This window comes from Drosophila rhopaloa, unplaced genomic scaffold (assembly GCF_018152115.1).
Source record: "Drosophila rhopaloa isolate 14029-0021.01 unplaced genomic scaffold, ASM1815211v1 contig_180, whole genome shotgun sequence".
Classification (NCBI taxonomy): domain Eukaryota; kingdom Metazoa; phylum Arthropoda; class Insecta; order Diptera; family Drosophilidae; genus Drosophila; species Drosophila rhopaloa.
In genome coordinates this window covers 317,199-343,517 of record NW_025335062.1, presented here as the reverse complement: position 1 = coordinate 343,517, position 26,319 = coordinate 317,199, and the positions used below count along the sequence as shown (strand labels likewise).

Sequence of the window (26,319 nt, the reverse complement as noted above, 5' to 3'; positions counted from 1 at the left end):
CCTCAGAAATATGCCATAACGAAGCAAACTGCATTAATTGCACCGCCCAAAAACTTCCGGAAACGAATCATCACGCCCGCAACAGAATATGCCCAATCTTCTTGTCCAACAAGGAAGTCCAGGCAATCAAGACTCTACAAAAAGTGGATACCAAGTCAGCTTGGTCAATATACAACAAACGGCATCACGACGGCTCTCTATACCCCTCAACAGCTAAATCCAACACAACAAACGCCAACAAACACAACCATCAACAATCAGGAAAACAGTAATCTACAGACCAAACGAAGTCGACCTACCCATCACAACTGACCCTACCCAAGACGAACCTATTCCATCCGGATCGGAAACACCCAGCACCTCCAAAAACGTAACCACATCAAAAAAATCTGCAAATATCCTCCCAATAAACGCTTCTAATAGGACCAAACGTCTATTAAAAAGCGACAAAACCTCAATTTTAACCAGAGCAAAATTTAAATCTCTCTCCAACACCGAATAATAAACTCCACAACAATAATTCAATTAAACATAACATATAACTAACTTTAATTTTTATCCACATATTACATACATTATTCTAAATCAAATATGTTAAAAATTATACAATGGAACATTCACGGCTATAGAAACAACTATTTAGAACTTCAAATGTTAATTAAAGCACAAGCCCCACACATTGTAGCCCTTCAAGAAACCCATTTATTAAACCTTTCCACATTTCCCACCCCAACCAACTTCACACTCTACACTAGCGTCAACAACAGCAACAGTTTTGGCGGCACAGCCCTCCTAATCCACAACTCCATCTCTCAAAACCACATCACTCTTAGCATAGACTTCGACGCTGTTGGAGTTACCATTCACTCCAAAGCTAAATTTAATATAATCTCTGCCTACATCTCACCTTCCAAAACATTTAATACAACCAACCTAGAAAACGTCCTTGATTCGCCAAGTGACCACACACTAGTGGTGGGCGACTTTAACAGCTGGCACCCCTTCTGGGGCTCACCAAATCAAAACAGAAGAGGTAAAATAATAGCCGAATACATAGACCACTCTGACTACGTACTTCTTAATGACAAGTCACCCACTCATTTTTCCACCCATAAGACCTTCATACACATACACCTATCCTTTGCCTCAGCCTACATAGCTCCAGAGATCCACTGGGAAGTGTTGGGCGACCTCCACGGCAATGTTAAACATTGCTTATATCAATGTTTAACAACCCAACCTCTCCCACCTTTACTTCCAAACCATCCTTCACACTCCTAGCTGCAGACTGGGACCTCTACAAGAAAAAAGCTGCAAATCTGAACACTTCGATCCTACCAAGCCCCAACGTCAATCGTGAGGCAGCGCTTATAAAAAAGAATAATCCAAAGTGCTCACTTTTCTATATCCCAAAACACCACCTATCTCCTTCACCGCACTGTTCCCTGGTGGAACAAAGAACTGTCTCTTCTTAAAAAGAACAAAAACAATAAATGGAACAAATGGAACAAATTAAAAAGAGAAAGTAATACCTTCAACAACATCGAGTATAAAGAAGCTAACGCCAAATTAATAAGAGCTGTTAAAGAAGCAAAAAAAGCTCCTATAAAAAAATTTACTGAAAACATTAATCAGTTTACAAACGCTACGAAAACGTGGGACAACATAAAACGACTGTGCGGCCTTTATCCGCAAAAATATATACATGTAAAAATATATACATGTATGCATATGCATCCCCTCTGAAATAACAGACCAAACTGAGATCGCAAATGCTTTTAGCCAAACTTGGTCTAAACAAGCCGAAAACAGGAACTTTTCCCCCAATTCCGCATTAACAAACAACTACTGAACCCAAACCCAACTTACCACCCCTCAAACACAGCACAAGAAGTAGAAAAAAATATCTCCTTAATTGAATTTTCGTCTGCTCTGAACTCCTTAAGAGGCAACACACCAGGCTTAGATCGAATCTCCTACTCCATGATCAAAAATCTTCCCATCCCTGTTAAACATAGAATAGTTAACCACTTTAACAATCGTTTAAACTTAGTCTTGTATTACCCATAATTAAACCGCACAAACCAAAAACAGAAATAAAATCATATAGACCTATCGCTTTAAACTTATGTCTAGCCGAAGTATTAGACAAAATTCGTTGGTTCGTTTTAAGCAACGATCACATTCACATATGCCAATTGGGCTTTAAACGAGGCAAATCTGTTCTAGATAGTCTGCTCTACGTAGACCACCTAGCTTCCAGATCCATTGCCCTCAAAATATCACTGGTCTTTACAAAAGCTTTCGATAGAATAGGAATCCACACAATCATTCATCAACTGCACAATTGGAAAGTAGGTCCCTTAATTATCAACTATATTACAAATTTTATGACAAACAGGAAAATTATAGCCAAATCAGGAAAATGCCTTTCCAATACTTTCCCCCTAAACAACGGTATCCCCCAACGGTCACCTATATCAGTTATACTATTTCTTATTGCCTACAATTCCCTCTCCAATACCCTATCACTCTCAAATGAGATTAAATTTTGAGCTTACGCCGACGACTTCCACCTCCTCATCCAACACAATAAGAGAAAAAACTCATAATCGGGCTCAGTCCTTTCAGTCGAAAAATGCCAGATCTTACATATTTGCCGCAAACACAATTGCAAAGCCAAAATAATCTCAGGTGATACAAATATACCAAACACCACTGGAAAATCAGAGAGTTTTCTAATTATTAACAACAACCGAAATACTGCGGTGGCCAAAATTATTACAGCGAAAAAACGAACGAAAAGAAAAGGTGTCGACGGCTCAAATCAATTTCAACGAATGCTTACATATATTTCGACAAAGAACTTAGAGCCTAGCTTAACGAAGGTTGGCGAAGACGGGGCGACTTCGCCGAGAGCGAGAGAAAACTTTATTGTGCTCCCGCCTTCGCCCTAAACTAACTTACACTAAACTTCAAGTTTTTATTTTTAACAAATTTCAATATAATTCAAGTTTGAGCGAACACCGGCCCCGTTGAACACCCATCGGGCTTCAACACAATGGAAGCGGCGCCAACTTATAAATGGCCCGCCGGAAAAGGCCTCCTCCACTAGTCCGCACGTCGACGACCCTGACCATGCCGTCCTCCCCTGCGTGCCTGGCGACTATTCTGCCGAGGAGCCATTGTTGGGGCGGCAGGTTGTCCTCGGCCACGAGGACGAGATCTCCGTCGCTGATGTTGGGCTGCTGCTGGTGCCACTTGCCCCTTATTTGGAGGCCCAGGCTTCGTCCTCTATCCTCTCTCGAAGGGCCCGGAAGTGGCGACTCGCTCCGACGAAGTTCGTCCCGTTGTCGCAATGGACGACTTGGGGACATCCTCGGCGCCCAACGAACCTTTGAAAAGCCAATAAAAAGGAATCTGTGGTTAAATCTGAAACAACTTCTAGATGAACCGCTTTGGACGCAAAACAAACGAAGACCGCAATGTAGGACTTATACGGAGGCCTACCACGAATTTTCCATGTCGTATAGACAGGGCCACAAAAATCGACGCCACATATAGCAAATGGGCGGAGAGCACAGAGACGATCTGCGGGTAAATTTCCCATAATTTGTGTCATTAGTCGAGGGTTACACTTAAAGCAGCGTATGCATGATCGAACTATCTGACTGCAGACCTCCTGAGCGTTTACGATCCAAATACGCTGTCGAAGGAGACTCACAAGGGCTCGTGGACCAACATGAAAATTGGAATGGTGAAGATGCCGAACATAGCTCTGCACAAATTGGGAGCGTTTTGTCAACAACAATGGAAACTTGGCATCGTATGATATGGGAGCATTAGCTAGTCGCCCCCCAACTCGCAACAAAGAAAAGTGACACCAAGTCCCCTTGTCTTCATGGATGAATGGATTCAATCGCTGAAGACTTGGGCCAACTCTGGATCCTTTAAGAACGACAACACCATGCTACGAACACATTGATGTGGGATAACATAATGTGGAGCAGAAGGAAGTTTATCTGTAAGAGACATATGACCTAAGGAAAGGTACTCCTCCATAAATTCTAGGTACATTTTCTTCATCTCAGGGTCTCGAGACAGCCTTCTTTCAAGCGACAAAAACCGCCGTTTTGCAACTTCAAAAGAGTTGGCCTAACTCATTTGGATCCGATTTAAACGGCAGTCTTACTTCAAACCGACCTGATGGCAAAACCTGAGTAGTCTTCCGGTAGTGTTCTTCACATAACTTTTGCTCAGGTGACAGAATTTTCTTTAGAGATGGCATTTCTTCCAGTGACCAAAACTACAACTGAAGCTTTTCACAACTTCTGTAGGGGAAGATGCCTTATATCTACCCGATACAACCCAGCCGAAAAGGGTTTTCTGCAGAGTTGGAAAGTCAGGACCTTGTCTAATTTGTCCAACAGCTAATAATTCGAAAAATGATTCTGCTCCTATTAACATATCTATTCTTTGTGGCTTGTAGAAATAGGGGTCTGCTAGTGGTAGGTTCTTTGGAATTTTCCAGTCATTGATATTGACCGACTGGTCAGGATGATATCCTGATATTGATTTCAAAATCCAAAAATCGAAAGAGAACTCACTACCATTTATACGCGGCTTTACCATTGTGTGTACCTTTTTCTTAACTTGAGAATTGGACTCGCCAATACCAAGTAAGTTTATACACGACTCCTCTTTACGGATCTGTAAGCGGTGAGCAAGGTCCTCTGTTATAAAATTCGTTTGGGACCCAGAGTCAAGAAGTGCTCGGGCCCAAATATATTCACCGTTTTTAGTTATTACACTTACCATCGACGTGGCTAAAATCACTCTGTCCAATGATGTCGCATGCATAACATGTGACGTGGAAGGCTGATCTTGATTTAAAGAGGGAGAAAGAATCTCTTGGGGTGGTTGCAACGCTAAACTATTTTCGGGCACTGTATATCTATGCAGTAAAAGGTGATGCGAGCGGCCACAAACTCGACATTTATTAAATTTGCATTTTGAAACAGTGTGACCCTTTCGCATACAATTGATGCATAAGGAAGCAGATTTTACAAAGTCGAATCTTTGCATTACCGAAAGGCGACCAAACGGACCACAGTTCGCTAGGATATGGTCTCCTGCATTGCAATAGCTATAACTTTGCTGGGATTTACTGTTGGACGAAGAACAAGAAAATGAGCTGCGATTATGTGGCTTGCTCGACATAACTTTATCTTGCTTTGGTTTCGTCGATTCTTCAGCGGATAAATGCTGGTATCGGCGGTTTAACATTTTTTCAAAATCGGACCAAAGCGGTAACCTTTCATAATCTAAATGTTCTTCCCATTTTTGTTTGGTCACTGGGTCTACTCTGTTCAAAACAAGATAGATCAACATTGCATTTGAAATCTTGGAGTCGTCTCCTATCGATAACAAAGAACCGTATATAGATGATACGGTGTCGATAATATTTCTTAAAGACGAAGCTGACTGTTGCGTTATTTTCGGAAGACTAAACAATGTTGAAATATTATTCATAAAAATTAAACATTCGTTATCATACACTTTTTTCAGGCTGATCATAGCCTTTTCATAATTGCTCTCCGTGACTCGGTAGGCCTTAATAATTCCCAAAGCTTCACCAGAAAGGCAAGAAATTAAGTGATTGAATTTTTCAATGACGGGAATGCTGTCGTCTTGATGAACAAGAGTTTCGAAAAGGCTAATGAAATTCTTAAACTCCGAATATTTGCCGCTGAATTTCGGCAATGCCAAATTCGGAAGGCGAGCTCGAGTTAAGGCTACAGAAGCTGATCCAATTATTTTGGTTTCACTTGCCGTCTTCAAGGCTGAGATAAGCATTATAACATTATTTTTGCCTTGGTTATTATTGAAAGCTCTTCCAACTCTTCTCCGAACTCATCGCCATCATCTAAATCTTCGATCTGTTCTTGTATTTAAGTTGACTTAATAATATAAGCATTTAAAATCTCTAGCCGACAAGTTAGACCTTCTTGGATCGGAATCTTTGATCATTTAATCGGCGGATGCTCATCACTGGTTTTTTGAGCTTATTTTTAAGATCCTCAAGAAGTTCAAGAGATTTTGGCTTATCTGGACTCATTTTAATTTATTTTTATATATAAACCACGAAAATAAATAAATATATATATATGTAAATAAATTATTTATCCAAGAATAATAATTAATAAAATAAATAAGTTTTAAAATAGGATAATTGTTCAATTAGAACGACGACAAAATGTTAAATAAATTTTCGAAACAAAATACTAAGAGTAAATAACAATTTAATTTAATTATTAAATTTGTTCGAAAAAAATATTTTAATAATTATCCACAACGAAAACGACGAAAAAAAATATTAAATTGAATATCGAGCCACGAGGTATCAAAATTAACAGTGGTTGCAAATGACGGCAAAAATCAGTATACCCGTCCGAATGCAGGGTAGCGCGTCACTTTGATCTTCAGCGCGCCAAACCAATAGTCCAACAACAATTACAACGTTGCTAACGGCAGACAAGCGAAGCGAAAAAGGAAAACGAAAAAGTTAACCGCTGCAGCTGCTTGTATATGAGGGCTTATGTATTGGTTATGTATAGCGGCTGGGATGATTTTACCAACTATTAATTTTCGAGTTTCAATAAATAAATTGGGGGCGACAGTGATTCCAATAATATAACACAATTAAATGTTGCGTCCAACGGAGGTTCAAATAGGTTATAATGTGTATGTGTATATGTATGTGTATATAAATAAGTGCATGCACAACTAGCTCCACTATATCGATACGTCTGTGCCAAGAATTGAAAGCGAGGTGCAATTTTTCAGCACAAGACAATAAACAATTAAATTGTTTTTCTTATAACTCAAGCTTTCAATTTTTGCACAAATACCTCAGGTTCTGCGTTAGGGTCTTTCAATCCAGCTGCCACTTTCCTTTTGCACATTGAACAATCGCAGGGCATCCCTCTGGCAGCAGTTCTTCTGTGGCGAACAGGGTATTTCGCGACCGGCACGATACTTTAAGCAGGAGCTGCTGTGTATTTTCTGTCCACACCGACACGCCGCGGGCAACAATAAAGCACTATGTAATTGAGTGCTTTGACCTGCACTTGCACTTTTTTTTTTTTACACTATTTGGACGTTGATGCACTATGATCAGCGCAAACAAGTGGCCCTTATGACACCAAGCAGTGCTTGTTACGCGCGGAGCCTAATAAGCGTAAAAACGAGATCGCGAGAAGTTAAAAATCACAATATAGAAGCGGACAGACTAAGATTAGAAATACGTACGAGACTAATACTAATACTAATACTAATTTTGTGCTAAGTAAGATAAAATTAATGCTTTTAGGCTTGGCAAAGAGTCGGTAGTAGAAATGATATGGAATAGTCTATTAGAGTCGTTACACAGTACTCTAAACGGTTCATGCATATCAAAGTTAGATCTACAAATATTTAATGTAAGAGGAACATAGTTCCTGGTAATTCTATTAGGCACGGAGAAGCTTATGCGACCCATAATAAGTTTATAGATAAAAGTTATGCCAAGCATCGTTCTACGGTTTACTACGGATGGTAGATTAATTAGGAGAAGTCTACTAGAGTAGGATGGTAAAATAAGGCTTGCATTCCAGTTAAGGCCCCGAAGAGCAAATAATAAAAAGTTCTTTTGCACAGACTCTATCCGGTCTATATGTACACCATACTGAGGACTCCAAACTGCTGAACAGTACTCCAGGATTGGACGGACTAGTGAAATGAACAGAGTCTTTGTAACATAGGGATCATCGAATTCCTTTGACCACCTTTTTATAAATCCAAGTACTCCCCTGGCATTATTCACCATAGAAGTAAGATGGTCACAAAACTTAAGTTTTGGGTCAAGAAGGACGCCATCATCAACATGCGTAATTCTAGACTACGCGCAACCACCTAGCGTATACGTTGCATATTGTGGGTTCACCCGAAAAAATGTCATTACTTTGCACTTAGCGCTATTTAAATCCAAAAGATTTTCACAACACCATTTTCGAAAAGCATTTAAGTCAGATTGTAAGTCTGAACTACTAGAAATTTCGTTATATTGCAGGCATAACTTAACGTCATCTGCGTACATAAGGACACGCGACTTTGTCAAGACTAGAGGGAGATCATTTATAAATAAGGTAAAAAGAAGGGGGCCAAGGTGGCTTCCTTGTGGGACGCCTGAAGTAACTCGGATCAAATCAGAGATCGAGTTTTTAAAGAGGACTCGTTGAGTGCTACCACTCAGATAACTTGAGATCCATGTTAGAAGATCACATAGAAACTCTAATAAGTCTAGCTTTAATACCAGAAGCGAGTGATTTACTGAATCAAACGCTTTACTAAAATCAGTGAAAAATACGTCAGTCTGCATGTTCTTTCTAAAGCCATTTATTACAAAAGACGTTAGCTCCAAGAGGTTTGTCGTCGTAGATCTTCGCCTTATAAATCCATGTTGACATGGAGATATAATCGATCTACAAAGATGTTGCGAATGGGGTGTAGTAGTGTTTTCGAAAAGCTTTGGGATGGCGGATAATTTGAATATGCCTCTGTAATTACTTTTATTGCATTTATTTCCTTTCTTATGAGGGGAATGACAAATGACTCCTTCCAAATAAGTGGGAAATGAGATGTTTTTAAAGACAAGGTAAACAATTTGTACAGAGGTCTACACAGAGTTTCAGCACAGTACCTCAGCACGCAGCCTGGAACTCCGTCCGGACCCGGTGAATAGACAGGCTTAACTTTATGGAGATCCAAAAGAAGGGAGCTTTCGCTTAGCCTCGGACAAAAAATCAAGTTCGACTTGGGTAAGGCATTTGAATAAGACGGATTTGGACGGGATGAAACAGAATATGTTGTCTTGAAAAACTGGGCAAATAGATCGGCAGTTGCCTGATCAGAATTTGCCGTAGAGTTTTGGAATGATAGTGATGCAGGGTAACAGGCTGATTTACGCTTAGTGTTAACAAAATTATAAAACTGTTTTGGATCTTGTGAAAATTGGACCCTACAACGAGTCAAATAGCTTTTATAACACCGGGCGTTAAGCACGATAAAATTTGACCGAGTTCTTAGGTACCGAGAGAAGGCAGATTGTGAACCGCACATTTTAAATTTATTGAAAAGTCTGGACTTAATATTTTTTAGGTGTGACAACTCTTTATTAAACCACGGAGGTTTATTTGAAATTGACGGATAGTATAACGGAACACACAGATAAAAAAAAGGAATTCAATGCATTATAAAAGATATTAACGGCCTTAGCCACGTTATTGCATGAATAAAATTCGGACCAGTCATAGCCGGATATAAAAGTATTTAAAAGATGAAAGTTTGCCTTACGAAAGCAGCGGATTCGTTTAACCGACTTTTCGGATTTTTTATTCAGCTCTGTTCTTGCGTCTACAGTCAGCTCTAGAGTTGGATGATAAGGATCTTCCGGTTGTGTATGTAGTGTCGTTCTTGATAGGCAAACGCCTTCTGAATTTGAAACAAAACACAAGTCCAGTAAACGTCCTAAGGAGTTCTTAACATGGTTCACTTGGGATAGCGCAATGTCAAGCAAGCCGTCAATAAAGTCATGTTGCGCTAACGGAAGTAATATGTTAGAGTTTTCGTCAGGGGACCATGTCGCACTAGGTATATTTAGATCACCCAATACTATTAACTGATCTCGATCTGACAGTTTTTTGGAAATGGACTGAATAACGGAAAGGTGATTTGCGTAAATAGGGAACTCAGATGATGGTGGGATATATGAACAAGTAATATATACAAAACTAACGGGAGACGATAATTTTATACCTAGGAATTTGATGTCATAAAATTCTTCGAAAGTTAGTAATTCAGACGAAAAGGTGGAGTCGACAGCAATCAGGACTCCACCTCCCCGTCTGGACTGACGATCAAGCCTATAAATTGTGTACTTACCCGGGAGAATTTCGGAGCTAAGAATATCCGGCCTTAACCAGGTCTCTGTACATACCATAATATTATATGGGAAAGAAAAACTATCCGAATACAATTTAGTCAGCTTACTAATTAAGCCTCTTGTATTCTGATAGCAAATAAGAAAAGAGGAGGCTAGTTTTTTGGGACAGAAGAGGATGTGGAGGGCGCTGGGGATGGCTCGTTAATGGTATTTTCCATTTCCCCTGAACTATTCTTTTTATACCCTTGCAGAGGGTATTATAATTTTGGTCAAAAGTGTGCAACGCAGTGAAGGAGACATCTCCGACCCTATAAAGTATATATATTCGTGATCAGGATCACCTCCTGAGTTGATATAGCCATGTCCGTCTGTCCGTCTGTCCGTCTGTCCTGTTGTCCGTCTGTCTGTCCGTCTGTCTGTCCGTCTGTCTGTCCGTCTGTCTGTTTCTACGCGAACTAGTCTCTCAGTTTTAAAGATATCGAATTGAAACTTTGCACACACCCTTCTTTCCTTTGCACGCAGTATATAAGTCGGAACGGCCGGGATCGGCCGACTATATCCTATAGCTGCCATATAACTGATTGATCGGAAATGCCATAACTCTGCTGTTTGTTAAGTTAGGAAGTTGGGACTCTCTATGGGTATTATATTTGGCCAATTAATCCGACCTACCAAATTTCATAAGGATCGGCCGACTATATCTTATAGCTGCCATATAACTGATTGATCGGAAATGCCATAACTTTAGTGTTTGTTAAGTTAGGAAGTTGGGATTTTCTATGGGTTTTATTTTTGCCCAATCAATCCGACGTACTAAATTTCATAAGAATCGGCCGACTATATCCTATAGCTGCCATATAACTGATTGATCGGAAATGCCATAACTCTGCTGTTTGTTAAGTTAGGAAGTTGGGACTCTCTATGGGTATTATATTTGGCCAATTAATCCGACCTACCAAATTTCATAAGGATCGGCCGACTATATCTTATAGCTGCCATATAACTGATTGATCGGAAATGCCATAACTTTAGTGTTTGTTAAGTTAGGAAGTTGGGATTTTCTATGGGTTTTATATTTGGCCAATTAATCCGACCTACCAAATTTCAAAAGGATCGGCCGACTATATCTTATAGCTGCCATATAACTGATTGATCGGAAATGCCATAACTTTAGTATTTGTTATTAAGAATTCATCATATGAATAATTTTGGAGAATATAATTTGCAGAATATTCTGCAAGGGTATTTCAACTTCGGCTCCGCCCGAAGTTAGCTTTCCTTTCTTGTTTCTCTTAGCTTCGTACTCTTTTACAAATATGCCCTCGGGCCAGAAACTGGTGGAACACATAGATGCAAAAAGTGCACAAGGAATACCAATATTAAATGATGATACTTTCCTAGCATAAGAAAATTTAAATTGTTCGACCTTCAAATCATCAACTTTGATTTTGTTACGGATATAAGCCGTAGTATCCAGTGATGAGAGGTCTGGGGCTAGCCGTGAAACAAATACATGTTTTAGCTGGGGCACCCGAACATAAGTAACCGTTTTTGGTACAACACATGCAACCCTTTTTGGTACTACAGAATTTGTATCTGTACTACCAGTATCGGCCGGTAATCCGGACGTTAAGTCTACATGAGGTGATGGGGCCGCTACCTTTTATTTATCACTTTTTGCCCCCGATCTTAGTACCATTTGAGTGGCGCCTAAGATTGGCAGCTGAGCTGGAATCGAATCGCGGGCAGCAGGTTTCACGGCACCTGCCATAGAATGCCCACCGACCGCGACTTTTTTGCGCTTTGGGGAATCGGGCTCAGCTAGCATGCGCCACGAGCAGGTCCTTATTTTTACGGCAGTTCCGGATTAATTCTGTAACACTGCTTTTTGTGAGCCGCCTAATAGTTATTGCCAGGTTTTCGTATACAATGCACTCATCGCAGTAGTATCGTAGGCTACTCCTCTTATCGATGGCATCACGAACCAGGCCAGAATAGCCAAGACACTTTGCGTGATAAATTGTATCACATGTATGGCAGGGAATACTTTGCTGTCCAGCCGAGATAACTTTCTTGCAATTTTTTAATTGTTAGAAAACACTTAAAGGTGTAGAAACGTTAAAGAGATTTAAGTAAACCCCGGTGGTTTCAATAAGAAAAATGAAAATTCGGAGCGCAAAACAAAAACACGACCGTTCTCTGTGAAGACGCACAACTACTTGCACTTTATATTTTTTGGTTTATGTGTCACTGTCACTAGTTGCCAAAATAAATTAATAATTTTAACGTCCACCCGGGGGCGCCATGGAAAATCAGAGAGTTTTCTAATTATTAACAACAACCGAAAAACTGCGATGGCTAAAATTATTACAGCGAAAAAACGATCGAAAAGAAAAGATGTCGACGGCTCAAATCAATTTCAACGAATGCTTACATATTATATATTTCGACAAAGAACTTAGAGCCTAGCTTAACGAAGGTTGGTGAAGACGGGGCGACTTCGCCGAGAGCGAGAGAAAACTTTATTGTGCTCCCGCCTTCGCCCTAAACTAACTTACACTAAACTTCAAGTTTTTATTTTTAACAAATTTCAATATAATTCAAGTTTGAGCGAACACCGGCCCCGTTGAACACCCATCGGGCTTCAACACAATGGAAGCGGCGCCAATTTATGAATGGCCCGTCGGAAAAGGCCTCCTCCACTAGTCCGCACGTCGACGACCCTGACCATGCCGTCCTCGCCTGCGTGCCTGGCGACTATTCTGCAGTGGAGCCATTGTTGGGGCGGCAGGTTGTCCTCGGCCACTAGGACGAGATCTCTCTCGCTGATGTTGGGCTGCTGCTGGTGCCACTTGCCCCGTATTTGGAGGCCCAGGACATATTCCCGGGACCATCGCCGCCAGAACATTTGCCTGACTGACGAGACAAGCCGCCATCGCCGCAAGCAGTTGATACCGTCCTGGTCCGGGGTCCGGAGTGCTGGTGTGGCGAGTAGCGGCCCGCCTGTCAGTAGGTGCCCGGGTGTCAGCGCCTCTCCGTCGCTTGGGTCGCTGCTGATTGCTCAGAGTGGCCGGGAGTTCATCACCGCCGCGATTCCCACGAGGACTGTCCCCAGCTCTTCTGCGCTTAGGAGGTTTTGACACCTGCCTCCCATAGTCCGCCCATGTGCGGAGCCCGCGGTGGTGTGAAGACAAATTCGCATCCGCTTTTTGATGCGAATTCGCGTATCGCGTCGGCTTCGTCCTCTATCCTCTCTCGAAGGGCCCGGAAGTGGCGACTCGCTCCGACGAAGTTCGTCCCGTTGTCGCAATGGACGACTTGGGGACGCCCAACGAACCTTTGAAAAGCCAATAAAAGGAATCTGTGGTTAAATCTGAAACAACTTCTAGATGAACCGCTTTGGACGCAAAACAAACGAAGAGCGCAATGTAGGACTTATACGGAGGCCTACCACGAATTTTCAATGTCGTATAGACAGGGCCACAAAAATCGACGCCACATATAGCAAATGGGCGGAGAGCACAGAGACGATCTGCGGGTAAATTTCCCATAATTTGTGTCATTAGTCGAGGGTTACACTTAAAGCAGCGTATGCAAAATCGAACTATCTGACTGCAGACCTCCTGAGCGTTTACGATCCAAATACGCTGTCGAAGGAGACTCACAAGGGCTCGTGGACCAACATGAAAATTGGAATGGTGAAGATGCCGAACATAGCTCTGCACAAATTGGGAGCGTTTTGTCAACAACAATGGAAACTTGGCATCGTATGATATGGGAGCATTAGCTAGTCGCCCCCCAACTCGCAACAAAGAAAAGTGACACCAAGTCCCCTTGTCTTCATGGATGAATGGATTCAATCGCTGAAGACTTGGGCCAACTCTGGATCCTTTAAGAACGACAACACCATGCTACGAACACATTGATGTGGGATAACATAATGTGGAGCAGAAGGAAGTTTATCTGTAAGAGACATATGACCTAAGGAAAGGTACTCCTCCATAAATTCTAGGTACATTTTCTTCATCTCAGGGTCTCGAGACAGCCTTCTTTCAGGCGACAAAAACCGCCGTTTTGCAACTTCAAAAGAGTTGGCCTAACTCATTTGGATCCGATTTAAATGGGAAAAGGGTTTTCTGCAGAGTTGGAAAGTCAGGACCTTGTCTAATTTGTCCAACAGCTAATAATTCGAAAAATGATTCTGCTCCTATTAACATATCTATTCTTTGTGGCTTGTAGAAACTTTTCACAACTTCTGTAGGGGAAGATGCCTTATATCTACCCGTACAACCCAGCCGAAAAGGGTTTTCTGCAGAGTTGGAAAGTCAGGACCTTGTCTAATTTGTCCAACAGCTAATAATTCGAAAAATGATTCTGCTCCTATTAACATATCTATTCTTTGTGGCTTGTAGAAATAGGGGTCTGCTAGTGGTAGGTTCTTTGGAATTTTCCAGTCATTGATATTGACCGACTGGTCAGGATGATATCCTGATATTGATTTCAAAATCCAAAAATCGAAAGAGAACTCACTACCATTTATACGCGGCTTTACCATTGTGTGTACCTTTTTCTTAACTTGAGAATTGGACTCGCCAATACCAAGTAAGTTTATACACGACTCCTCTTTACGGATCTGTAAGCGGTGAGCAAGGTCCTCTGTTATAAAATTCGTTTGGGACCCAGAGTCAAGAAGTGCTCGGGCCCAAATATATTCACCGTTTTTAGTTCTTACACTTACGATCGACGTGGCTAAAATCACTCTGTCCAATGATGTCGCATGCATAACATGTGACGTGGAAGAGGGAGAAAGAATCTCTTGGGGTGGTTGCAACGCTAAACTATTTTCGGACACTGTATATCTATGCAGTAAAACATGCAAGCGGCCACAAACTCGACATTTATTAAATTTGCATTTTGAAACAGTGTGACCCTTTCGCATACAATTGATGCATAAGGAAGCAGATTTTACAAAGTCGAATCTTTGCATTACCGAAAGGCGACCAAACGGACCACAGTTCGCTAGGATATGGTCTCCTGCATTGCAATAGCTATAACTTTGCTGGGATTTACTGTTGGACGAAGAACAAGAAAATGAGCTGCGATTATGTGGCTTGCTCGACATAACTTTATCTTGCTTTGGTTTCGTCGATTCTTCAGCGGATAAATGCTGGTATCGGCGGTTTAACATTTTTTCAAAATCGGACCAAAGCGGTAACCTTTCATAATCTAAATGTTCTTCCCATTTTTGTTTGGTCACTGGGTCTACTCTGTTCAAAACAAGATAGATCAACATTGCATTTGAAATCTTGGAGTCGTCTCCTATCGATAACAAAGAACCGTATATAGATGATACGGTGTCGATAATATTTCTTAAAGACGAAGCTGACTGTTGCGTTATTTTCGGAAGACTAAACAATGTTGAAATATTATTCATAAAAATTAAACATTCGTTATCATACACTTTTTTCAGGCTGATCATAGCCTTTTCATAATTGCTCTCCGTGACTCGGTAGGCCTTAATAATTCCCAAAGCTTCACCAGAAAGGCAAGAAATTAAGTGATTGAATTTTTTAATGACGGGAATGCTGTCGTCTTGATGAACAAGAGTTTCGAAAAGGCTAATGAAATTCTTAAACTCCGAATATTTGCCGCTGAATTTCGGCAATGCCAAATTCGGAAGGCGAGCTCGAGTTAAGGCTACAGAAGCTGATCCAATTATTTTGGTTTCACTTGCCGTCTTCAAGGCTGAGATAAGCGACATTATTTTTGCCTTGGTTATTATTGAAAGCTCTTCCAACTCTTCTCCGAACTCATCGCCATCATCTAAATCTTAGATCTGTTCTTGTATTTGAGTTGCCTTTAGAATAGAAGCATTTAAAATCTCTAGCCGACAAGTTAGTTCAACTTCTTCGATCGGAATCTTCGATCATTTAATCGACGGAGGCTCATCACTGGTTTTTTGAGCTTATTTTTAAGATCCTCAAGAAGTTCAAGAGATTTTGGCTTATCTGGACTCATTTTAATTTATTTTTATTTTTATATATAAACCACGAAAATAAATAAATAAATATATGTAAATAAATTATTTATCCAAGAATAATAATTAATAAAATAAATAAGTTTTAAAATAGGATAATTGTTCAATTAGAACGACGACAAAATGTTAAATAAATTTTCGAAACAAAATACTAAGAGTAAATAACAATTTAATTTAATTATTAAATTTGTTCGAAAAAAATATTTTAATAATTATCCACAACGAAAACGACGAAAAAAAATATTAAATTGAATATCGAGCCACGAGGTATCAAAATCAACAGTGGTTGCAAATGACGGCAAAAATCAGTATACCCGTCCGAATGCAGGGTAGCGCGTCACTTTGATCTTCAGCGCGCCAAACCAAAAGTCCAACAACAATTACAACGTTGCTAACGGCAGACAAGCGAAGCGAAAAAGGAAAACGAAAAAGTTAACCGCTGCAGCTGCTTGTATATGAGGGCTTATGTATTGGTTATGTATAGCGGCTGGGATGATTTTACCAACTATTAATTTTCGAGTTTCAATAAATAAATTGGGGGCGACAGTGATTCCAATAATATAACACAATTAAATGTTGCGTCCAACGGAGGTTCAAATAGGTTATAATGTGTATGTGTATATGTATGTGTATATAAATAAGTGCATGCACAACTAGCTCCACTATATCGATACGTCTGTGCCAAGAATTGAAAGCGAGGTGCAATTTTTCAGCACAAGACAATAAACAATTAAATTGTTTTTCTTATAACTCAAGCTTTCAATTTTTGCACAAATACCTCAGGTTCTGCGTTAGGGTCTTTCAATCCAGCTGCCACTTTCCTTTTGCACATTGAACAATCGCAGGGCATCCCTCTGGCAGCAGTTCTTCTGTGGCGAACAGGGTATTTCGCGACCGGCACGATACTTTAAGCAGGAGCTGCTGTGTTTTTTCTGTCCACACCGACACGCCGCGGGCAACAATAAAGCACTATATAATTGAGTGCTTTGACCTGCACTTGCACTTTTTTTTTTTTTTTACACTATTTGGACGTTGATTCACTATGATCAGCGCAAACAAGTGGCCCTTATGACACCAAGCCGTGCTTGTTACGCGCGGAGCCTAATAAGCGTAAAAACGAGATCGCGAGAAGTTAAAAATCACAATATAGAAGCGGACAGACTAAGATTAGAAATACGTACGAGACTAATACTAATACTAATACTAATTTTGTGCTAAGTAAGATAAAATTAATGCTTTTAGGCTTGGCAAAGAGTCGGTAGTAGAAATGATATGAAATAGTCTATTAGAGTCGTTACACAGTACTCTAAACGGTTCATGCATATCAAAGTTAGATCTACAAATATTTAATGTAAGAGGAACATAGTTCCTGGTAATTCTATTAGGCACGGAGAAGCTTATGCGACCCAAAATAAGTTTATAGATAAAAGTTATGCCAAGCATCGTTCTACGGTTTACTAAGGATGGTAGATTAATTAGGAGAAGTCTACTAGAGTAGGATGGTAAAATAAGGCTTGCATTCCAGTTAAGGCCCCGAAGAGCAAATAATAAAAAGTTCTTTTGCACAGACTCTATCCGGTCTATATGTACACCATACTGAGGACTCCAAACTGCTGAACAGTACTCCAGGATTGGACGGACTAGTGAAATGAACAGAGTCTTTGTAACATAGGGAACCACCTAGCGTATACGTTGCATATTGTGGGTTCACCCGAAAAAATGTCATTACTTTACCCTTAGCGCTATTTAAATCCAAAAGATTTTCACAACACCATTTTCGAAAAGCATTTAAGTCAGATTGTAAGTCTGAACTACTAGAAATTTCGTTATATTGCAGGCATAACTTAACGTCATCTGCGTACATAAGGACACGCGACTTTGTCAAGACTAGAGGGAGATCATTTATAAATAAGGTAAAAAGAAGGGGGCCAAGGTGGCTTCCTTGTGGGACGCCTGAAGTAACTCGGATCAAATCAGAGATCGAGTTTTTAAAGAGGACTCGTTGAGTGCTACCACTCAGATAACTTGAGATCCATGTTAGAAGATCACATAGAAACCTTAATAAGTCTAGCTTTAATACCAGAAGCGAGTGATTTACTGAATCAAACGCTTTACTAAAATCAGTGAAAAATACGTCAGTCTGCATGTTCTTTCTAAAGCCATTTATTACAAAAGACGTTAGCTCCAAGAGGTTTGTCGTCGTAGATCTTCGCCTTATAAATCCATGTTGACATGGAGATATAATCGATCTACAAAGATGTTGCGAATGGGGTGTAATAGTGTTTTCGAAAAGCTTTGGGATGGCGGATAATTTGAATATGCCTCTGTAATTACTTTTATTGCATTTATTTCCTTTCTTATGAGGGGAATGACAAATGACTCCTTCCAAATAAGTGGGAAATGAGATGTTTTTAAAGACAAGGTAAACAATTTGTACAGAGGTCTACACAGAGTTTCAGCACAGTACCTCAGCACGCAGCCTGGAACTCCGTCCGGACCCGGTGAATAGACAGGCTTAACTTTATGGAGATCCAAAAGAAGGGAGCTTTCGCTTAGCCTCGGACAAAAAATCAAGTTCGACTTGGGTAAGGCATTTGAATAAGACGGATTTGGACGGGATGAAACAGAATATGTTGTCTTGAAAAACTGGGCAAATAGATCGGCAGTTGCCTGATCAGAATTTGCCGTAGAGTTTTGGAATGATAGTGATGCAGGGTAACAGGCTGATTTACGCTTAGTGTTAACAAAATTATAAAACTGTTTTGGATCTTGTGAAAATTGGACCCTACAACGAGTCAAATAGCTTTTATAACACCGGGCGTTAAGCACGATAAAATTTGACCGAGTTCTTAGGTACCGAGAGAAGGCAGATTGTGAACCGCACATTTTAAATTTATTGAAAAGTCTGGACTTAATATTTTTTAGGTGTGACAACTCTTTATTAAACCACGGAGGTTTATTTGAAATTGACGGATAGTATAACGGAACACACAGATAAAAAAAGGAATTCAATGCATTATAAAAGATATTAACGGCCTTAGCCACGTTATTGCATGAATAAAATTCGGACCAGTCATAGCCGGATATAAAAGTATTTAAAAGATGAAAGTTTGCCTTACGAAAGCAGCGGATTCGTTTAACCGACTTTTCGGATTTTTTATTCAGCTCTGTTCTTGCGTCTACAGTCAGCTCTAGAGTTGGATGATAAGGATCTTCCGGTTGTGTATGTGGTGTCGTTCTTGATAGGCAAACGCCTTCTGAATTTGAAACAAAACACAAGTCCAGTAAACGTCCTAAGGAGTTCTTAACATGGTTCACTTGGGATAGCGCAATGTCAAGCAAGCCGTCAATAAAGTCATGCTGCGCTAAAGGAAGTAAAATGTTAGAGTTTTCGTCAGGGGACCATGTCGCACTAGGTATATTTAGATCACCCAATACTATTAACTGATCTCGATCTGACAGTTTTTTGGAAATGGACTGAATAACGGAAAGGTGATTTGCGTAAATAGGGAACTCAGATGATGGTGGGATATATGAACAAGTAATATATACAAAACTACCGGGAGACGATAATTTTATACCTAGGAATTTGATGTCATAAAATTCTTCGAAAGTTAGTAATTCAGACGAAAAGGTGGAGTCGACAGCAATCAGGACTCCACCTCCCCGTCTGGACTGACGATCAAGCCTATAAATTGTGTACTTACCCGGGAGAATTTCGGAGCTAAGAATATCCGGCCTTAACCAGGTCTCTGTACATACCATAATATTATATGGGAAAGAAAAACTATCTGAATACAATTTAGTCAGCTTACTAATTAAGCCTCTTGTATTCTGATAGCAAATAAGAAAAGAGGAGGCTAGTTTTTTGGGACAGAAGAGGATGTGGAGGGCGCTGGGGATGGCTCGTTAATGGTATTTTCCATTTCCCCTGAACTATTCTTTTTTCTCTTAGCTTCGTACTCTTTTACAAATATGCCCTCGGGCCAGAAACTGGTGGAACACATAGATGCAAAAAGTGCACAAGGAATACCAATATTAAATGATGATACTTTCCTAGCATAAGAAAATTTAAATTGTTCGACCTTCAAATCATCAACTTTGATTTTGTTACGGATATAAGCCGTAGTATCCAGTGATGAGAGGTCTGGGGCTAGCCGTGAAACAAATACATGTTTTAGCTGGGGCACCCGAACACAAGTAACCGTTTTTGGTACAACACATGCAACCCTTTTTGGTACTACAGAATTTATATCTGTACTACCAGTATCGGCCGGTAATCCGGACGTTAAGTCTACATGAGGTGATGGGGCCGCTACCTTTTATTTATCACTTTTTGCCCCCGATCTTAGTACCATTTGAGTGGCGCCTAAGATTGGCAGCTGAGCTGGAATCGAATCGCGGGCAGCAGGTTTCACGGCACCTGCCATAGAATGCCCACCGACCGCGACTTTTTTGCGCTTTGGGGAATCGGGCTCAGCTAGCATGCGCCACGAGCAGGTCCTTATTTTTACGGCAGTTCCGGATTAATTCCGTAACACTGCTTTTTGTGAGCCGCCTAATAGTTATTGCCAGGTTTTCGTATACAATGCACTCATCGCAGTAGTATCGTAGGCTACTCCTCTTATCGATGGCATCACGAACCAGGCCAGAATAGCCAAGACACTTTGCGTGATAAATTGGATTTTTTGTCCAGCCGAGATAACTTTCTTGCAATTTTTAATGAACAGAAACCATTTTTGAGGACCAGGGAATACTTTGAACTTTTTAATGAGAGATCCAGCCGAGAAAAAAATAACTTTCTTAGGCAAAAAAAAAAAATTTTTAACCGATTAAATCAAGTGTTAAAAACCTGAAACAATCGTTCAACAGGCTCTACACGAAAAAAAGGGAATAAAAATAATAACAACAAACAGAAGAATTAAGTTAGATAAAAACATTTTGTTTACTAAGCACAAGATGCACTGGATTTAAAAACACTTAAAGGTGTAGAAACGTTAAAGAGATTTAAGTAAACCCCGGTGGTTTCAATAAGAAAAATGAAAATTCGGAGCGCAAAACAAAAACACGACCGTTCTCTGTGAAGACGCACAACTACTTGCACTTTATATTTTTTGGTTTATGTGTCACTGTCACTAGTTGCCAAAATAAATTAATAATTTTAACGTCCACCCGGGGGCGCCATGGAAAATCAGAGAGTTTTCTAATTATTAACAACAATCGAAAAACTGCGATGGCTAAAATTATTACAGCGAAAAAACGATCGAAAAGAAAAAGATGTCGACGGCTCAAATCAATTTCAACGAATGCTTACATATTATATATTTCGACAAAGAACTTAGAGCCTAGCTTAACGAAGGTTGGTGAAGACGGGGCGACTTCGCCGAGAGCGAGAGAAAACTTTATTGTGCTCCCGCCTTCGCCCTAAACTAACTTACACTAAACTTTAAGTTTTTATTTTAAACAAATTGCAATATAATTCAAGTTTGAGCGAACAACCACCACTCTAAAAATCCTAGGACTTACAATAAACCAAAGATACAATTGGAACTCCCATATAAAAAAACTAAAATCCGACCTCGCCAAGCACCTAGGTATAGTTAAACACCTAGCCTCTTTCAAATACAGCACAAATACCACAACCCTAGTCCAAATAATCAAATCAATTATAATTTCTAAAATAGACTTCTGCCTTCCCATATACGGCCGAGCACCTAAATCCCAACTCAACCGCCTTAAAACCACTCTTAACTCAGCAATACGATCAGCACTGGGAGGATACCGCTCCACACCCATCAACAACCTACTAGCAGAATCCGGCATTAATACAATAGAAAACAGAAGAGACTTCCTTACCGAAAAACTCTTCAAGAACCTCATCCAAGCCAAAGACATCCGATTAAGAACCCTCACCAAACCCCCGAACAGAACCCATAGATACCCCAGCACAATAGACCAAATTGTTAAAATTTGCAACTCCCATTCTCCCCTGTAAAAAATTTAACATGTCTAACATCATTAAAGCCACTAACACCTCCCTCTCAAAATACAACAAAAACACAACTCCTCCTATAATTTTCCAACAACTCTTCCATTCCCTGAAATCCTGCTACCCTAATCACAGCTTCATATATACAGATGGCTCCAAAGCCAACGAAATAACCACATTTAGCATAACAAACGAATGCGAAACGATAAAAACAGGACTCCTCCCTACCTACTCCTCGGTACTGTCTAGTGAAATTATCGCAATCCAGCAAGCAACAAAAATCTGCATAAAACTGCCAGACAAACATGCCATCTGTACCGACTCCCTTTCCTCAATTTCCGCCATTATAAACCACAATTACCACTCCTATTACCCCAACTACATTAAAAACATGATCACCCAACACTTCCCAAAATTAAAACTAATCTGGATCCCTAGCCACATAGAAATAACTGGCAATGAAAACGCCGACAATGCAGCTAAACTTGCCGCAAAATTTCCACTAACCTACACCCCGAACTAAAACCCAAAAGACATAGCCCATCTTTTAAAATCAATTCAAATTGAAAAACAAAGTCAACTACGCACCTCCAGTTGGTAGCAAGAGATTCGTAAGTTATCAACGACCAACCTCGCCTTGAAAAACTCTTCCCTAAACAGAAGAGAACAAACTATTATCACCCGTCTCAGACTTGACCACACATACCTAACAAACGCCCACTACCAAGACAGGACAAAAAGCAACGTGTGCCCAATGCGCAAGTAGATATCCAGCATATAATGTGTATGTGCCCCGCCCTTATCCTGCAACGATCTCTATTTCTCCAAAACCCCAACCCTATAACCATGATAGCAAATCCAAATTCAAACTCCCAACTCATCTTAAAATTCCTAAACAGTTCTAAAATAACTTACAAAAAATATGAAATAAGAATCAATGTAAATACAATATGTAAATATGTAAATACAATTAATCCAATACTTTTGTAAATACGAAAACTTAATAAATATGAAAACTTTGTCAACAACTTTATATTAGATCCATAAACATATTTAAGCCCCGAGCTGAAGGCCTAAGCTGCTATGGCTCTAACGAAACGTTAGCTCTTAGTTTAACAAGTAGTAGTAGTAGTAGTTTATAAATAGTAGAGTAAGTCGTTTAAAAAAATTGGGCAATTAAATCGATATTGCCTGATCTGTGGTTGCCGTCATGTTTTCAAACGACTTACTCTACTTTAGATCTAATGATGAATATCACAGCCATACACCGAGGAAGAATAAGAATTAGATTTAGGTTATAAAACTGTTTCGGGTCGTGAGAAACCAGAAAAAATAATTGATCTGACATGAACCGTATCGCGTGAAAAAACTCATGAAAATAGGGCTTTTTTTGACCGAATTAACCACACCACCTTAAATATCTAGCAAAAACAGATTGAGAACCGGTATTTCCAAAAAGATTAAAGATTGACGGATAGTAACGCGAAACACAGGAATAGTACCACGGCAAACCCCAGGTATTTTAAAATCACCTGGAACTACCAACTGAAACCTATCGGAAAGCTTATTTGGGTGATTTAAATAAGCAGGCAGTTTAGACAACGGCGGAATATACAAGCAAGTTCTGTATATAGAGTTACCAGAGGGCGATAACTTTACGCAAATAAATTCAATGGTATTGAATTCCTTAAAAAATAACTCCTCTGAACCACTGAAAGGGATTTTAGTGGAGCAGAGATTGTTTCTGCAAAACCAATTTGAGCCGCTTGTCTGGATTCACTAATTCACAGCGGATAAATCGGAATTCTTAGATATCTCTGTCTGCATGCATTCTACTACGGATTGTTCGAATACCGAAACGTTTTTAGCTGCTGATCTTAGCAACATTTGAGGGTTTGCTGCAATCAGCTGCTGATCCGCCGGAATGCTCTGTTGTTCTTTTAATTGAGGTTGCTGGGTGTTACCCTTTTGCTACAAAAAAAAAACGGCGGGGTTACAAGAACCGAAAACACAGAACAGAAATACAAAATTAAAACAGTTTTGTTAGTTTTTAGTTTGTGCAGAAAGTTAGTTAATAATAATAATAATAATAATATAATAACAGAATTTCAATGTATATTTAAATAAATGAAATGTGAAAATGGGTTTAAACAAAACAAACAAGAACGCTATAGTCGAGTGCCTCGACTATTAGATACCCGTTACTCAGCTAAAAAAGTTCAAATTATCAATTTGAATTCGGCGATCTCTTAGTGCTGGCAGCTTTACAGCACGAGCATCAGCACCAGCGCTGCTTTAGCGCAGGCAGCTTTTGTCCTGCACCAGCAGCTGTGTTTATGTTTATGTTTTTGAGTGCAATAAATTGACTAGAAATATTAAACATACATACTTATATTGGCTAAACACATACATTCTTAAATAGTATTATGTATATTAAAGTCTAAATGTTTGCATAACACGAGTAACGGGTATAGCGAATAGCTTTCTTTGAAAGGAGTTATCTTTGCCGGGCAATTGCAACTGTGTACAATGTAAATACATACATATGTATCGATATTTATTGACGAAACAAATACATATCAATTAAAATTTTCATAATAGCATCAAAACTGTGGCCACAGCTTGTGGCTTGTGGGCGTCAGAGGGGGCGTGGCACCATTTTGAAACAAACTTGCGCTGCGTAGGAACTCCAAAAATCTACATGCAAAATGCCAATCTTCTAGCTTTTATAGTTTCCGAGATCTCAGCGTTCATACGGACGGACAGACAGACGGAGAGACGGACAGACGGACATGGCTAGATCGACTCGGCCAGTGATCCTGAACAAGAATATATATATACTTTATAGGGTCGGAAACGCTTCCTTCTACCTGTTAAATACTTTTGTATGAATACAATATACCCTTTTACTCTACGAGTAACTGGTATAAAAACTTAATATTTTCTAAACACAAGTTAATCACGATGCACTCGCGAAGCGAACGGAAAGTTGTTAAAAAACACTTAAAGGTCAAAACGTTAAAAAGATTTTTTTTTTTTTTTTTTTAGCTCGATCCGCCTCGTTCAGACTTTTATACTACCTGCAATAGAAAGACAACTTTTGGGAGAGTTTCAATTCGATATCTTTAAAACTGAGAGACTAGTTTGCGTAGAAACAGACAGACGGACAGACGGACGGACGGACAGACGAACAGACGGACGGACGGACAGACGGACATGCTTATATCAACTCAGGAGGTGATCCTGATCAAGAATATATATACTTTATAGGGTCGGAGATGTCACCTTCACTGCGTTGCACACTTTTGACCAAAATTATAATACCCTCTGCAAGGGTATAAAAATATATTTTACTTAATCGTCTTTGACTTTCAAAGTGAACGGTCGTGTTTTTTTCTGCGCTTCGAATTTTGTATTTTGTTTTCGTTTTATCAAAACAATTTTAATTTTCTTCCGGTTATTTAAACATAAATTTAAACTGCGTTCGCTTCGCGAGTGCACTTTGTATTAATACTAATAAATTGTTTTAGTTTTTCGTAATTCTTATCTGTGTTTTCTTTTCTTATATCCCCGCCGTTTCTCTTTTGTGCATGCACTTTAACTTATTTACGCTCCCGCTCTCTTTGCTTTGAAAGTTCTAAGCGTGCAGTTTCTGCGCTCTTGCGGTACTTATAACTGCTCGCTTATAAATTTCAATTTCGCTTTCTTGGTACAGTGGTCCCAATAAATAAAATGAATAACAAAAATTTAGTCTGCTTCTGCAAAAAATGCAGCCTCGTAATCAGGGCTGACCAGTCTAATATGACTTGCTGGCTGTGTGAAAATATGGTGCACACCAAGTGCGCCGGTTTAACTGGCCGGACAAGTGATGACCTTTCAAAGGGGCGCAATATGCAGTTTTGTTGTGACGCTTGTGTCGAGGTTGCGAACGAGATGAAATCGTTCATGCGCCAAACTAAAGGCGGCCTGATGGGGCTGATTAGCTGTTTCGGAGTTGCTAAAGATAGTTTTCGCCGAGCTGATGATCACCTCTCTGCGCTGGACTCGCAGTTTAAAAGTCGTAAGCTATTAGAAGAGTCCCCTAAGCGCAAACAGGCCGCTGGTGGTAAGGAGCAAAAGGGGAACACCCCGCAACCGAAATCAAAAGAACAACAGAGCATTCCGGCGGATCAGCAGCTGATTTCAGCAAACCCTCAAATGTTGCTAAGATCAGCAGCTAAAAAAGATTCGGTATCCGAACAATCCGTTACAGAATGCATGCAACCACGAACTTCTAAGAATTCCGATTTGTCCGTAGTGGTTTCACAATTA

At 39.9% G+C, this 26,319-nt stretch overlaps 2 protein-coding genes across 2 annotated transcripts in view; one reads left to right on the top strand and one right to left on the bottom strand.

Annotated features, from left to right (window-relative positions):
- The window catches only part of LOC108039093 (G protein-coupled receptor kinase 1), a 269,899-nt gene that overhangs the window by 111,668 nt on the left and 131,912 nt on the right, over positions 1 to 26,319 (top strand). The window lies entirely within an intron of this gene.
- Positions 2,828 to 3,644, bottom strand: LOC108041876. Its single transcript, XM_017119931.1, has 2 exons — positions 3,637 to 3,644; positions 2,828 to 3,395 (listed from the first exon to the last, which is right to left on the bottom strand). Exon 2 carries the CDS (start codon positions 3,375 to 3,377, stop codon positions 3,054 to 3,056), a length of 324 nt encoding a protein of 107 aa, XP_016975420.1. The 5' UTR covers positions 3,378 to 3,395; positions 3,637 to 3,644; the 3' UTR covers positions 2,828 to 3,053.

Excerpts from the sequence above, each read along its gene's own strand:
- LOC108041876 (XM_017119931.1), bottom strand. The coding sequence starts at position 3,377 with ATGTCCCCAAGTCGTCCATTGCGACAACGGGACGAACTTCGTCGGAGC.